The sequence below is a fragment of the Elephas maximus genome, chromosome 12 (assembly GCF_024166365.1).
Source record: "Elephas maximus indicus isolate mEleMax1 chromosome 12, mEleMax1 primary haplotype, whole genome shotgun sequence".
Taxonomy (NCBI): Eukaryota; Metazoa; Chordata; class Mammalia; order Proboscidea; family Elephantidae; genus Elephas; species Elephas maximus.
Window position 1 is genome coordinate 48,295,871 of NC_064830.1, and position 15,327 is coordinate 48,311,197.

Sequence of the window (15,327 nt, forward strand, 5' to 3'; positions counted from 1 at the left end):
AAGATCATGTGATTCTTGTCTTTTGTTTTATTTATATGATGGATTACATTAATTGTTTTTCTAATGTTGAGCAATCCCTGCATACCTGGTATGAATCCCACTTGGTCATGGTGAATTATTTTTTTGATACATTGTTGAATTCTATTGGCTAGAATTTTGTTGAGGATTTTTGCATCTAAGCTCATGAGGGATATAGGTCTGTAGTTTTCTTTTTTTGTGGTGTCTTTAGCTGGTTTTGGTATCAGAGATATGCTGGCTTCATAGAATGAGTTTGGAGGTATTCCCTCCTTTTCTATGCATTGAAGCCGTCCAATCCAGGGCTTTTTTTTTTTGGGAGTTTTTTGATTACCTTTTCAATCTCTTCTTTTGTTATGGGTTTATTTAGTTGTTCCACCTCCGTTTGTGTTAGTTTAGGTAGTGTGTTTCTAGGAATTCATCCATTTCTTCTAGGTTTTCAAATTTGTTAGAGTACAATTTTTGGTAGCAATCCGATATGATTCTTTTCATTTCAGTTGGGTCTGTTGTAATATCGCCCATGTCATTTCTCATTCAGGTTATTTGTTTCTTCTCCTGTTTTTCTTTTGTCACTTTGGCCAATGGTTTATCAATTTTGTTAATTTTTTCAAAAAACCAGCTTTTGGTCTTGTTAATTCTTTCAATTGTTTTTCTGTTTTCTATTTCATTTAATTCTGGTCTAATTTTAATTATTTGCTTTCTTTCAGTGCCTGAGGGCTTCTTTTGTTGCTCTCTGTTTGTTTAAGTTGTAGGGATAATTCTTTGATTTTGGCCCTTTCTTCTTTTTGTATGTGTGCATTTACTGATATAAACCAACCTCTGAGCACTGCTTTTGCTGTGTCCCAAAGGTTTTGATAGGAAGCATTTTCATTCTCATTGGATTCTATGAATTTCTTTATCCATCCTTAATGTCTTCTATAACCCAGTCATTTTTGAGCAGGTTAGTGTTCAGTTTCCAAGTGTGTGATTTCTTTTCCCTGCTTTTTCTGTTACTGATTTCCACTTTTATGGCCTTGTGGCCAGAGAAGATGCTCTGTAATATTTCAATGTTTTGGATTCTGCTAAGGCTTGCTTTATGACCGAATATGTGGTCTAATTTGGAGAATGTTCCATGTGTACTAGAAAAGAAGGTATACTTGGCCGCTGTTGGGTGGAGTGTTCTTTAGATGTGTATGAGGTCAAGTTGGTTGATTGTGGCATTTAGACCTTTGGTGTCTTTACTGAGCTTCTTTCTGGATGTTCTGTCCTTCACTGAAAGTGGTATGGTGAAGTCTCCTAGTATAATTGTGGAGCTGTCTATCTCACTTTTCAATGCTGTTAGAGTTTGTTTTATGTATCTTGCAGCCCTGTCATTGTGTACATAAATATTTAATATGGTTATATCCTCCTGGTATATTGCCCCTTTAATCATTATATAGTGTCCTTCCTTATCCTTTGTGTTGGATTTAACTTTAAAGTCTATTTTGTCAGAAATTAATATTGCCACTCCTGCTCTTTTTTGATTGTTGTTTGCTTGATATATTTTTTTCCATCCTTTGAGTTTTAGTTGGTTTGTGTCTCTAAGTCTAAGGTGTGTCTTCTCGTAGGCAGCATATAGATGGATCGTGTTTTTTAATCCATTCTGCCACTGTCCGTCTGTTTACTGGTGCATTTAGTCCATTTGCATTCAGGGTGTTTAAGGATAGGTATGAGTTTAATGCTGTCATTTTGATGTCTTTTTTTGTGTGTTGTTGACAGTTTCTTTTTCCCACTTAATTTTTTGTGCTGAGTAGTTTATCTTCGTATATTGTCTTTTTGTCATATTCATCGTTGTTGATTTTGTTTCTACTGAGTCTCTATTTTTTTCTCGTACTTTATTTTGATGAGTAGGATTGTTAGTCTCCTTTGTGGTTACCTTAATATTTACCCCTGTTTTTCAAAGTTTAAACCTAACTTTTATTTCTTTATATCGCCTTGTCTTTCTCTCCATATGAAAAATGTATGACTACATTTCTTAGTCTCTCTTTATTGTTTTAATGTTGTCTTCTTTTACCTAATAATATCAGTATTTCCCTGTTTTGAGGGTTTTTTAAAAATCTTGATTTATTTTTGTGATTTCTCTGTCTGGGTAGGCATCTGATTGCTCTTTCCAGTGTTCTAGTCTTGGGCTGATACCTGATATTATTGATTTTCTAACCAAAGAACTCCCTTTAGTATTTCTTATAGTTTAGGTTTGGTTTTTATGAGTTCCCTAAACTTCTGTTTATCTGGAAATGTCCTAATTTCACCTTCATATTTGAGAGACAGTTTTGTTGGATATATGATCCTTGGCTGGCAATTTTTTTCTTCCAATGTTTTATGTAAGTCATCCCATTGCCTTCTTGCCTGCGTGGTTTCTCCCGAGTAGTCCGAGCTTATTCGTCTTGACTTTCCTTGGTAGGTGACTTTTCGTTTATCCCTAGCTGCTCTTAAAATTCTTTATCTTTGGTTTTGGCAAGTTTGATTATAATATGTCTTGGTGACTTTCTCTTAAGATGTACCTTCTGTGGAGTTCGGTGAGCGTCTTGGATAGATACCTTCTCATCTTTTATGATATCAGGGAAGTTTTCTGCCAACAAGTCTTCAACAATTCTCTCTGTATTTTCTGTTATTCCTCCGTGTTCTGGTACTCTGATCACTCGTAGGTTATTTCTCTTGATAGAGTCCTACATGATTCTTAAGATTTCTTCATTTTTTAAAATTCTTTTATCCAATTTTTCTTCAAATATATTGGTGCTAAGTGCATTATCTTCCGTCTCACCAATCCTGCCTTTCACTTTCTCAGTTCTGCTCCTCTGACTTTCTACTAAGTGTCTGACTGTAATTTTATTTTTAATCTACTGAGTTGCTGTTTTTTGTCTATTAAGTTTTTCATTATGTTCTTGAATAGCTGCCTTAATTTCTTCAACTGCTTTATCTGTGTGTTCCTTGGCTTGTTCTGCTTTTTGCCTGATTGCCTTCCTAATCTCTTTCCTGATGTCTTGAAGAGTTCTGTATATGAATTTTTTGAATTCTTCATCCAGTAATTCCAGGAAGGTGCCTTCATCCAGAAGATCCCTTGATTAATTGTTTTGAGAGCTTGTTGAAGTGATCATGGTCTGCTTCTTTATGTGATTTGGTATTGACTATTGTCTCTGAGCCATCTATAAGTCATTGTATTAGTTCATTTTATGTTTGCTTACTGTATCCTAGCTTCGTGCTTTTTTTTGTTATGCCCAAATGGTTTGCTTGAGTGAGCTAGTTTATTTTCAGCTTTGAAGCTCTGATATCCTGTCACCAGATGGCTAGAGCTGTTATCAGGCATATCAACCTAGGAGGCCATTCACTTTTCTTGTATGGATTTAGCTCAGGTCTCCAGGTAGCTGGTCATCAATTGTGTGGTACAGGCTCTGTCCTACGGTCTTAGAGGGACAGGGGTGTTTGATATAGGTACCAGTATCTGGTTGCAGCAGGGGGTCATGCTCTGAACAAGGCAGGGGGCTGACAACCGTCCCCCCAGTGTCTTTGAAGAAAGTGTGTCCCTGTTCCCTAGAGCATACACGTGGGTGGGTTCTGCAGATGGACCATGGCCACCCAGTGCTTTTGGTTGTAAGGACTGGGAGGTACCATTTATCCTTGAACCCCTGTTACGGGCAGCTGGGTGACCTGAGTGGAGCCACTAGTCCTTAGGCCCCCATATGGGTAGGTGAGGACCTTTTTTAATAGGTAAAGCGGTGTCAAATATCAAACACCCCCCTCTCCTTCATACAGCTGAGACAGTTGCAGTCTGCCAACAAGGACCCATTCTCCTGAAATAGGCACACATGGGTCCATGCAGGGAGGAAAGGTACTCCAAGTCTACAGACCATTTATGCCTGGACAGGAGCCACTTCTGTCCTGGGCTTCCCAGGTTATTGGAGCTGGCAGATTATCTTTTCTCCAATTGTGAATTTATTCCTTCTCCAAGGCTGGGAGAATGGCTCAGAGCACTCAGCAGCACCTATCTCAGGCCCAGGGAAATCAGCACTGAAGCTGGCTTGGGGGCATAGGGGGAGGGGCGCAGTAAAATATACTCAAGTATATTTCGGCTCCTGAACCACCTCTCCCTTCCTTTGCCACTCAGTCCATTTTCTTACATTGCTTTGATGTTCAGGGCTCCTAGCTTGTCATAAATATAATCACTTCACTTGTTTTTTCGGGTCTTTGTTGCAAGAGGGATTGCTGGAAGCATCTGGCTATTCCGCCACCTTGGCCCCACCTCAAAGCTACATTTTTTAATGCATGTAAGTTTAGAATTACTATACCTTCCTCCGAGTTGAACCTTTAATCATTGTTTAGAGACTTTCTTTTCATATAATAATTCATTTTACCTTACACCAGCTTTCTTTTGGTTGAGTATTTGCCTAATATATCTTTTCTATTCACTGATTTCTAAACTTTCTGTGTCCTTATGTTTTCTAAATAGAATATAGTTGGATTTTGTTTTTGTTTTCAATATGGTCTGATAATCTTTGTCTTTTTACTTGAGTGTCATCCATTTGCATTTATTGTAATTACTGATATATTTGGATTTATTTATGCTATCATATTTGTTTCTAATTTGTTCAGTTTTTTTCTACTCTTTTTCCTTCTTGACTTCATTGTGGTCATAGTCCACCTCCCCTCCTTTTTCTATCATCTTTGATGCGAAGTCAGCTATCAGCCTAACTAATCCATTCTGTTGTAGATGATTTATCTTTCCTGTTTGACAGTTTTTAAGATCTCTGTTTCCTTTGTTTTACAGTTTTACTATGCTGTATCTTGGTATAGCTTCCTTTTTATTTATCTTGTTTGGCATTCATAGGTCTTCCTGGGTCTGGAGATCAGTACCTTTGATTAATTCTGTAAAATTCTTACTTGTTACACTTCAAGTATTCTCTCTTCTTCATTTTATTTATTATTTCCTTATGAAACAATGATTACTAGTATTTTAGACTTTGTTTCTCATGTTACTTCCATATTTTTCACAACTTTGTCTCTCTGGATTGCATTCTGGCTATCTTTAGATCTCTCATTTAGTTTCCTGATTCTCTCATCAGCTGTGCCTATCCTGCTACTTAATCCAGTCACATATTTTATTAAAAATATCATTTTTAATAATATTTTCATTTCTTTCTTGAAAAATTGCTTTGTTACTTATTCTTTAATTACTTAGTGTCTTGTTCTTTCCCCATATTTTAAACATTTTAAAATTATCATGTTTTATTTTATATTTAATATTTTAATATCTGAAATCTTTATGAGTCTAATTCTGCCATCTGTTACTGCTGAGTCTAATTTATGGTGCCTTCTTTCTTTGTGAACTTTGTATAGTTTTTTACTGTGAAATGTGTATTTTCCTCAGAATTTTATATATGGGGATTCTCTGCGGCCTAGATTGATACCGCCAGAGAAGATTATATTTATTTTTTCAATTTGCCTGGGGCCACCGCCAACCTGGGACTACTTCAATTTATATTTTCTGCATTTTTTTAAATTTTGTTTTTTACATTACATAGATAACATGAATTTTCGTTTTAATGAGCACCAGGGTTGACATAAGCTACTTTCCTTGCTGTCTTCATTTGAGTGACATTTCGTTTTGTTTCTATTTACCTTGCACTGAGAGTGAGTGCTTGGGATCTTAACTTTAACAGTAGTCTTTTGTTAGAATCTCCACATTGGCAGGCCCCAGGCTGTTTCCCTCCCTCTCTCCTGTGGTATAGGAAGGTAGATTGCTTTGGTGCTTGGTTACCTCTCATGGCTTCTCGTTCTGGTTTTTGGCCTCTTCGCAATTGTACCCTTTGTGTGAGCTCAGCAGTGTTTTGTTTTGTTTTTTTAATTATATATTTTTTAAATTGTAGTTGCTTCAATAAGAGATTCATCTGGTCTGCCATAACTGCCAGAAATGGAAATCCCATTCCTTTTTAAAAATTTACCTTTTGTGAAGTCTTTTTTTTAAATTCTGTTATTTAGAGATGACAACAGTCATAATTTCTGAAGTTTGTTTAATGTTTTAAAACATTGATATTGTTTTTTAAAAAAAGTTTCTTATATGGTTTTTCAGGATTAATATTCAGTGGTAAAAAGAGACAGCTTTATCAATGTGTGGTTCAGTTTTATTTGATTTTCAAGAAATCTTGTAATACAGCCTCCAAAGGTAATGCTGTGATCTTAACTTACTCATTTATGTGCATAGATTGATGAGAAAGGTAAAGAGCCCTTTAGATTTTAGATAAAAATTTATCAAGAAATCTAAATTGCAATTATATTCTGCATATATACTTACATTCTTTACTTTCTGTTTTTGAAGAAACATTTGACATAATAGAACATTTCCAGAAAAAATGACAAAAGATAACATTTAATAAAGACTGCAAATTATTTGTAATTTATTTTTCTTCTAACATTCACTTTCATATTTAGGTTTTAGGAGAAGTTTCAGTACAACTTCTGCTTCTTCCCAAAAAGAGATTAACAGAAGAAATACTTTTGCCAAGTGAGTATTAAGAAGATTTAGAAAAACACCTTTAAAGATGCACGGGACTGGGGATTCTGTGAAGGAAGGAAAGAGGAATTTGTATCTTTTACGTTGCTTGGTAGATTTTTAACATGTAGTAGAAAAGGTGGGATTGAGTGTATTGACAAGAGCACTTTCCTCCTTGGCAAGCTCAATTAAAAACATCACAAGTGACTAAAAATAGTAAACTTCATATGTTTTCTCTTTAAAGAGGTTAATACTAGTAATAAAAGTTTAGGTGTTTATGTTTTGTGTTATTGAATAGGATGGATTATTTTTAAACTCTTCATTTAAATTATTAGTCAGAGACTTGATTTAACATTGTCAGCAATACATAAAAGAAATGTAGAGCCTATCTACATGCATAACTTAAACTTAGTATTATTAAAAATAAATGTTTCCATGGTCTCTTCCATAGTATACTTGCTCAAGACCTTTTTTTTTTTTTTGTCGGGAGAATTCCCCTTTCCCTTTTTCATTTCTTTTTTTTCCCCTAGACTTGCTTTACTGAAACCCCTTGGTTTTCTGAAACTTTTTGAAAGCTTTTTACTTTTAGAGGAATACAAGACTCTTCTGGACTGATGGGTCAGGGAGTTATTTGTATAATCCTTCTAATTAATCTATGAGTAATGCTTTGGGGAGAAGAGGCCAACTGAGTAGGGGTGGACACATCCGTGCTTCAGAGTGGGGCCCTGCACCGAAAGTGGATGTAGTATGCACAGCATAACCAAAGTAAAAACGAGTGTTTGAACACATATTCATGGGTATAGGCAAATTGGTATATGGGTAGGCACAGGATAAAAAAAAAAAATACGTGTAAATACAAACATGTTGGTGCCGGCACATATATTCATTAAAGACACAAATATGGATAACCAAACACATTTCAACACTGGTTTTCTGGGTTTAAAGCCTGAGGACCATAGTCTCATGGGACAACTCAGGTGGTATAACATAGTTCACAAAAACCGTGATCTGCATCCTAAAGAAGGGAGTCGTGTCTGGGGTCTTAACAGCTTGTGAGTGGCCATCTAAGACACAACTATGGGTCTCTACTCACCTTAAGGAAAACAGTAAGAAGGTAACAAAAAGTGCAGAGAAGAAACAAGTCTACATGAGCCACAACCTCATCTACCCTGAGACCAGAAGAACTAGATGGTGCCCAGCTACCACCAGTGACCGTTCTGGTCAGGGTCACAACAGTTGGTCCCAGATAGAATGGAAGAAAAATATGGAGCAGAACTCAAATTCTTACTTAAAAAATGAAAAGCAGGCAAATTGGAACAGTAGGTAACAGAGGACTCCCTGAGACTATGGCCCTGAGACACTCTTTAAACCTGTAACTGAGCCCATCTCCTCAGATCACCTTTTAGAGAAGTAGTAGAGTGGCACACAGAATAAAGGATATTACCCATAAGATCAGTGCCATACGTAAAAACCATCAGTATCAGACCCAAAGGTCAACAGTTACTCAGAAGCAAAGATGAAAACATAAGGGGGCAGGGAAGCTAGAGTACTGGAACTGGAACAAACAGAACACAAAGAGAATGTTGACACATTGTGATAAATGTAGCTAATGCCACTGAACAATTTGTGTGGAAATTGTCAAATGGGAACAGAACTTGTTGTGTAAATTTTCACCAAAAACCCAATAAAATTTTATGAAAAAAGAGTGGGGCCCTGGAAGCCCAAGCACTATACATTGCTGAGCAGCTGAACAATAGGCAGGCAGTTTATACAGCAGTTAAGCATGAAGTTATTAGGAGGCATCTCAGAGGTCTGAAATTTCATTTAAGATTGCTAACTTGTCCTAAGCGACTGTTCATGTACTGTTTAGGAGGGTTGGGTAGGATTTTTGTTTTCCTTTTTGTCTTCCTCAAGGCCTTCACCAATTTGGAGATTAGTCTCTTTGCTTGATAGCTGAAAGACTTTAAGGGCAGAAACTTCGTGCTCCAATTTATTGGTGGTATTCAGTAGTTCTTAGGCAGTATGGAAAAAATTACTAAGAAGAGACAAGCAGGGCAGCAAGGGACGGAGAAAGAATTCTGAACCACTGGGATTGCACAGCAGGCACGGTTATGCACAAGATGATCTGTTGGCGTCAGAAAAAAGTCAGTGCTTCTACTTATTTTCTATAAAAATAAAAAGAAACTAAGCTTTATTCAGACTCATACAGATCAGCACCTGTACCTGTTTTAAACAAAAAATAAATATACTTTTATTGAGGATATGTGATTTTTAAAAATTTTTGTTTTTTTTACTAATAGAGCATGTGATCAAAATGTTTGGTGATCACTGTTCTAAGGAACAAAAAAAGACTTTTAGGTGCTGACAGGAAGTAGGAAATCTGTCCTTGACCTTAGGGGTGAGAGAAACACTGTTGTGACTGATTGACCTTCTGCTGGGGGGCAGGGTACAGAGCTGATTATTCTTCATAGATTCCTAGAACCTAGTTCTGTGTCTGCCATTTCATAAGTGGTCAGTAATGTTTTCCAGTGAGTAAATATAGCTCTCAAATGTACTGTAATTCCAAGTTTCTCAATTCTGTGGGCTTTTTGAGCTTTAACATTAACTTAAATTAAATCATTCTTATTAAAACACTAAGTATTCACCCAAACCATTACTTTTTGGTTTAGATATTGAATTTATTTAGTATTTGTTTATGTCTTTAAAAACATTATTGCTTATGAAAGGCAATTTTATAAAATATGAAAAATGCAGAAAAGTTCACTGAAGGTAAAAATCATCTGTCTTATCACCCAGATGAGAGTATCACTCTCAGCATTTTGGGTGTACTTTTCCAGCTTTTTCTAATGCATGTGTCTGAAAGTTTAAAGTTAAATGAATTCTACTCTCTATACCCCTTTGAATGCCTTTTCCTCCTTCATATGTTATGAGAACATTCCCATATTCTTTCATATTTTTCGTCAGTGTGACTTTTTGCAATGTTCTTAAAGAGTATGCTATTATATGGCATAATAATGAGTGGAAAAAACCAGAATCATAACTTAATTGATAGCAGATGCCAGACTTTTAAAATATGAACCTCATTTGAGCTCTTGCGTGTGTACGCTCTCACTCCTCCTCTCTCTGTATCTATATGTGTGTGTGTGTATGTATACGTGTGTGAAGACCCAGACTTATTTTCTTATAGTTCTTTCTTTTTTCCATTCATGTGTTTAACGCTTTAATCAATTTGGAATTTAATTTAATATATAGTGAGTGATAAAAAGCTTAATTTTTCCCCTAAGCAATTAACTAATTTTCATACCATCCTTAAATGAATATTCATTCCTTTCCCACTGATTTGAAGTTCTGTTTTTTATCACACATTAAACAATTGCGTATATTTTCGTAAGATTTCATGGTCATTTAAAAGTATATTCTTGTATCAGAGCCACATTGTTTTAATTTTTGTAACTTTGGCATAACGGCAATGCAAAACTTCCCTTATTATAATTTTTTGACACTTTCTTAACTACTGATATCTCTGCTGTTTACCACCTCTCTGTCTTATGCAAATAGCTTAATTTCACTGAGTCTCAGGTTCCTATTCTGTTAGAAGGAGATAGTAATGCCTACTTTGCTGGTTTGAGTGAGGTTGAATGAAATGTGTGTAAATTGTTTGGTGCATACAGCAAGTGATAGTTATTGTTATTACATGTGAAATTTAGAATGATTTTGTCAGGTTGCAAAAAATATCCCTTTGAGGGTGAATTTGGGAAGAATTGACTTATGTATGTTTATATCCAGGAATAAGGTTCTTTCATTTTTCTTTTTTATGTTCTTCAGTAATTTTTATGTTCTTCATAATTTTTCCTGCAAGTATTGCGTATTTCCTTGTTAACATTTTTATTGTATTTGTGCCTTTGGCGTGGTAAATAATTTTTCACTGTGTTTTCTAACTAGAATTCTCTTAATGGCAAATGTGGCTTTGGACAAGTCTCTGAGCCTCAATTTTCTTATCCATAAAACTGGAGTGACTGGTACCTGCTCTTCCCTTTTTCTTGAGTGGCTTAGGAGCAAATGAGACACTGTGTGTGACAGTGTTCAAAATATATAGAAAGTGAAATAAAATGTATTAGGGTCTGTTCAAAACAAGGTCCTATGCCATTTTGTTAACAGATTCTTAATTTTATCTACTATGGGGGTGGGGAGAGGGATTTCTTTTGGAGGAGGGGTGGGCAAGGTGGGATGAGATGGAGGATGGAAGGCTCCAGGTAGCATTGGTGGTGTTTTCTGGATAACTGTTTTGGAAGGTCTCAGGCCATAGGGGAACCAGATCCCAGGTAATGTTTCTATTGTGGGTATCAGGGTCAGCTACTTCCCCTTGACAGTGGAGGAAGCTTTGGGGCAGTACTGGCTTTGAGGCCTTGTATGAGTTTTTTTGAGGTCCCAAGTAGTTTTGGTATAAAGTCAGGTGATTGGCTGGGGCTAGGAGGCATCTATAGGACATCATAAGTAACGTTTCATTGTAGAGAAAACGAAAGAATCCTGCTCAAGGCAACTCTTGTTGTTAGGTGTCGTGGAGTCGATTTTGACTCATAGTGACCCCAGGTGACAGAGTAGAAGTACCCCATAGAGTTTCCTAGGCTGTAATCTTTATGGCAGCAGATTGCCAGGTCTTTCTCCCATGGAGCCTCTGGGTGGGTTGGAACCACCAACCTTTTGGTTAGCAGCCGAGAGCTTAACTGTTGCACCACCAGGGCTCCTCACTCAAGGCAGCTAAGACCTTTTTTAATGTTAATGGCAGGGAGGGTAGTAAGCCCTAAAGTGTAACTGGGACCATATATATATGAACCCACTTATACTTTAGGGCTTACGCTCCTTAGAAACTCTATGGGGCAGTTCTACTCTGTCCTGTAGGGTCGCTATGAGTCGGAATTGACTCGACGGCACTGGGTTTGGGTATACAAATTTATTTTCCAAAGTTGTGGATTAATAGTTTTTAAAATTTGTTTTCATATAAAGAAATACTTTAAAAATGAACTAAGGGGTGATTTTGCTTTATTTGATCTTATTGATAACAGTTAAATGGGTATGGTATTTTTCTAGGTGTTATTTAATGAAAGCATATGTTTACTCAGAATTGCAAGTGATATCTTAAATCCAGACTACGGCAGTGTATTAAAACAGTCACAAGAGAAAAACTTTTTAAATGTTAAGTCAAAAAAAAATTAAGTTATGATCATAAAGTGTTCTCTTTTGTGAATTAAACAGTGAATTCTGAATCTGGCAGTGGAAATGAATATGAAAAACTGTATTATGTGGCTTTCACACCTAAGAATTTCTCTTTTTCCCCTCTGAACAGATCAAAAACTGCTTTGCGTCGTAGTTGGAGCAGCACTACTGCTTCTATTGAAGGGAGCGTGAAGCTGCGAGAGGGCGCTCAGGTCCTCCTCACCAGTTCTAATGAGATGGGTACTGTTAGGTACGTGGGCCCCACAGGCTTTGCTTCGGGTGTCTGGCTTGGACTTGAGCTTCGAAGTGCCAAGGGAAAGAATGATGGAGCAGTCGGTGACAAACGCTACTTTACGTGTAAGCCAAACCACGGAGTCTTAGTTAGACCAAGCAGAGTAACCTACCGGGGAATTAATGGGTCAAAGCTTGTGGATGAGAATTGTTGAGTTAAACTTGTAAACAATTAAACGAGCTCTAGCATACTAGCATACTATATAGTGTATGTATATGCATAAGTGGTATACACACACACAAACGGGATAGAGCTAGTATATGTGTATAAATCTATAAGTAAAATATAGGGTATAAAATAGAGTCCATGGTTTATGGACTATTTATCCAGCCATTATTTAAATGTTGAAAATATGGTTATCTTCACGAAAACCATTACACCTATTCCTCACTTATCGACTATCTCGTTATCCAACATTTTCCATTTATGACAATAGTAAAAAAAAAATCAGTTATCCCACTACTCTGTATATTAATGAGGAGCCAAGGCAAGAGGAGGTTGGGGAGAGTTTGTGAGAGGGAGGGAGAGTAGTACCCGGGTGCGGGAGGAGCCAGGCCAGGCCCGTGGCTAGCATGGAGCGGGTGGGTAGGAGGCAGGGGCAGCCAGGCCACAGGAGTCGGGCAGGGGGCTCAGAAGTCTCTTCCAGAGAAGTTTCTCTGCCACCTCTGCAGCCAGCACTGGGCCCAGGTGGTCAGGCCTCAACTGCCTGCAGGCCTGGGAGCTGCCTGCTGCCAAGGGCTGTCTCTGGGGCGGGTGGAACAGGAAGGTGAAGAGGCCAGGCGTGATGGTCCCCGCTGAGGCCTGGAGTGCGGCCAGGCGATGGTGGGCTCCTGCTGCCCTGGGGGCTGCAGGCAACCACCGCCAACCACCATCACTGACACCCAGCCCCTGCAGGCTCCCAGTCGTGGGGGAGGGCCTGCTGGGGGCACCCGAGGGCAGTGAGTGACCAGGGGTGGGGTTGGGGGGACACCTGCTGAAGACGGGTGCAGTCTGGTCTCTCACTTAATGTGATTTTCGCAAAATGACCTGATTGTTGGAACCTAGCCTTGTGGATAAGTGAGGAGTGGGTGTGTAACATTTCAGAGAGAATTCTTAAAAAACCCGGAAGTATGACTTCCGGCCCTGATACTCAAAATAGAAATATTACATTACCATGATTCTCTTAAAATAATTTAAAGATAAGAAAATTTTAAGGCTTTATACCCATGAAAATTCTGGTAGTTAAGAAAAAAATGTGCCATTAGATTACCAACTGATGTATTACTTTGCTTACTGTTTCATTTTTGCCCATGACATTGCATTTTTCATAAAAAAAAAACATAGTGCCCATAATTGTGAAGGTTTTCACTAGCTTTGGTTAATACATGGTATTCACATGACCTTTTCCTGCTAAGCATTTTTGGAGTTTTTAATCCCTTTCTGTGCTTTATTATTAATAAGTACAAAAAGCTAGAGATTTTTCATATTTTTCTGTAAATTATTTGCCTTTTCAGGGATGCCTCATTTAAAGGTATGTTAGGATTTCAGGGTTGAAGGGGGCCCTAGAGGCCCTCCAGCTCAGCCTCTTGCCCATTGCCAACTAAGGAAATGCAAGTCTAAAGCGGTTGTTCTATAACCAGGGCCGCTTAGCTATAGCTCGCTGCTTGACAGAGCTGAGCATAGAGTTTGGTCTCTTGCCTCATGGCTCAGTGCTCTTTCCTTTATACAGTGTGTGTAATCTCAGATTTTTCTTTTGTGCTGCCTGACTGACTCATCTGGATGCCTACAAAAACCCATGATTAACATTTATGAATTCAAGTCATAATTAGAATTTTTTTGCATGTAATTAAGTTTCTTATTGGACTTATCTGTAAAATACACATAACACACACACGAGAAGCACTTTTAAAACACAATGCACTTTCACCTTTATGGAGAATTTGTCATCATTTCCTCCTAGGATATGAACAACATTTTTAAAAAACGTATTTAAGAGAGCAAAGTAAGATGTATTGAGAAGAGTGTAGTAATTCATTAAGTGTTTATGATTTCTCGACTTTAGTTTTATTTTTCATAAAACTGGTTTTGTATTTGCTATTGTTGCTGTTTTTATATTTCCAGTTGTTGCAGAGTTCAGCCTGTTATAAAGCTACCGAACTGTATCAGGTTGTATCTTCCATCCTGTGCGCGTTAACAAATCTAAGCTTTGTAGTAGAGTGATGTAATGATGGAAGTGCTTATGTTGTGGTATGTACTGAACTCTGTGTCCTATATGTGTAAAGGCTTACCTTTCATTGTAGATATTTAGACTTTATGTTACCACAGAAATAGTGGAACAGTTTCCTTTATAAAATTAAAAGTATCATTCAGAATGGAGCTCTCTTTGTGCTTAGAAATAATATGTTGAACTATTTTGCAATATACTATTTTTAATCTAAATCCTGTTGCTTTGTTGCCTTTTTTAAAGTGTGGTATTTCAAAGATTGCTAGAGCTATTTTCCTGAAATGCATTTGCAAAATAAGGCTGCTTTGTAATCCAAGTATATTTTTTATTGACTGAAGAAAATGTACTATAATTCAAAAGTAAACTTATTTTATTATACAGTTTATTGCTTAAAAACTGTGTTTGTACCCTAGCATGAAGTCCGTTGACTGCACTGGCCTTGGATGGCCACATTCTTCCTGTCAGATACTAAACAGCCCAGGTTAGAAACAGTAATGCAACACTGAATTTATTTTCAAGGCCAAAGAACCAATTGTTTTCCTTGTACTAGATTAAGATTATTAAATCCATATAAAGTATATGTTTACATCTAATATACATACAAATGAGATGTTTGCATTTGTGCCTAGCTTATTAAATGTCATTCAAAGTTTACTTCTTGAGCATTAATAAAAAGGGAAGCTGTTGTGGCTTTGGAATTGTATCTTGTCATTTACCCTGTCTGCACCTGTCCTTTTCTTGGCAGCTCAGGCTGCATATGCTTCGTACTTAACACTTGTATTTTCTCTTAGAAATGGCTTGGATTTGCCCTATCCCTACAGTCTTAATAAGTATCATACTTTCTACTCAACAAATAAAGTTATGTTTTTAGCTACCTTCTTGTAAGTATCATTTTGATGGGTAGGGAGTCATTTTAGGAAAGAGCATGTTTCTGTAGTTTTCTAACATCTCTTTAACCTTCTTTTATACAGCTAGGGCTTCATTTGTTTATTTAGGGCAGGTGGAACACTTTGAATTTAGATGAAACAAACGGGTATAAATAATAACCTACATTCTAGTAGAGAGCTTTATTCTTATATTTTAGAATAATTTGGGGGGAAA

General features: G+C 37.1%; 1 protein-coding gene across 3 annotated transcripts in view; it reads left to right on the forward strand.

Moving 5' to 3' along the window:
• CLIP4 (CAP-Gly domain containing linker protein family member 4) overlaps nt 1-15,035 on the forward strand; it is a 102,423-nt gene extending 87,388 nt beyond the window's left edge. For all 3 annotated transcript variants that reach the window (XM_049904961.1, XM_049904963.1, XM_049904962.1), the window contains 2 exons: nt 6,457-6,529; nt 11,862-15,035. In XM_049904961.1, the coding sequence (XP_049760918.1) occupies nt 6,457-6,529; nt 11,862-12,177 (389 nt within the window). In that variant the 3' untranslated portion in view covers nt 12,178-15,035. The remainder of the gene's footprint in view (nt 1-6,456; nt 6,530-11,861) is intronic.
• The last annotated feature ends 292 nt before the right edge of the window (nt 15,036-15,327 follow it).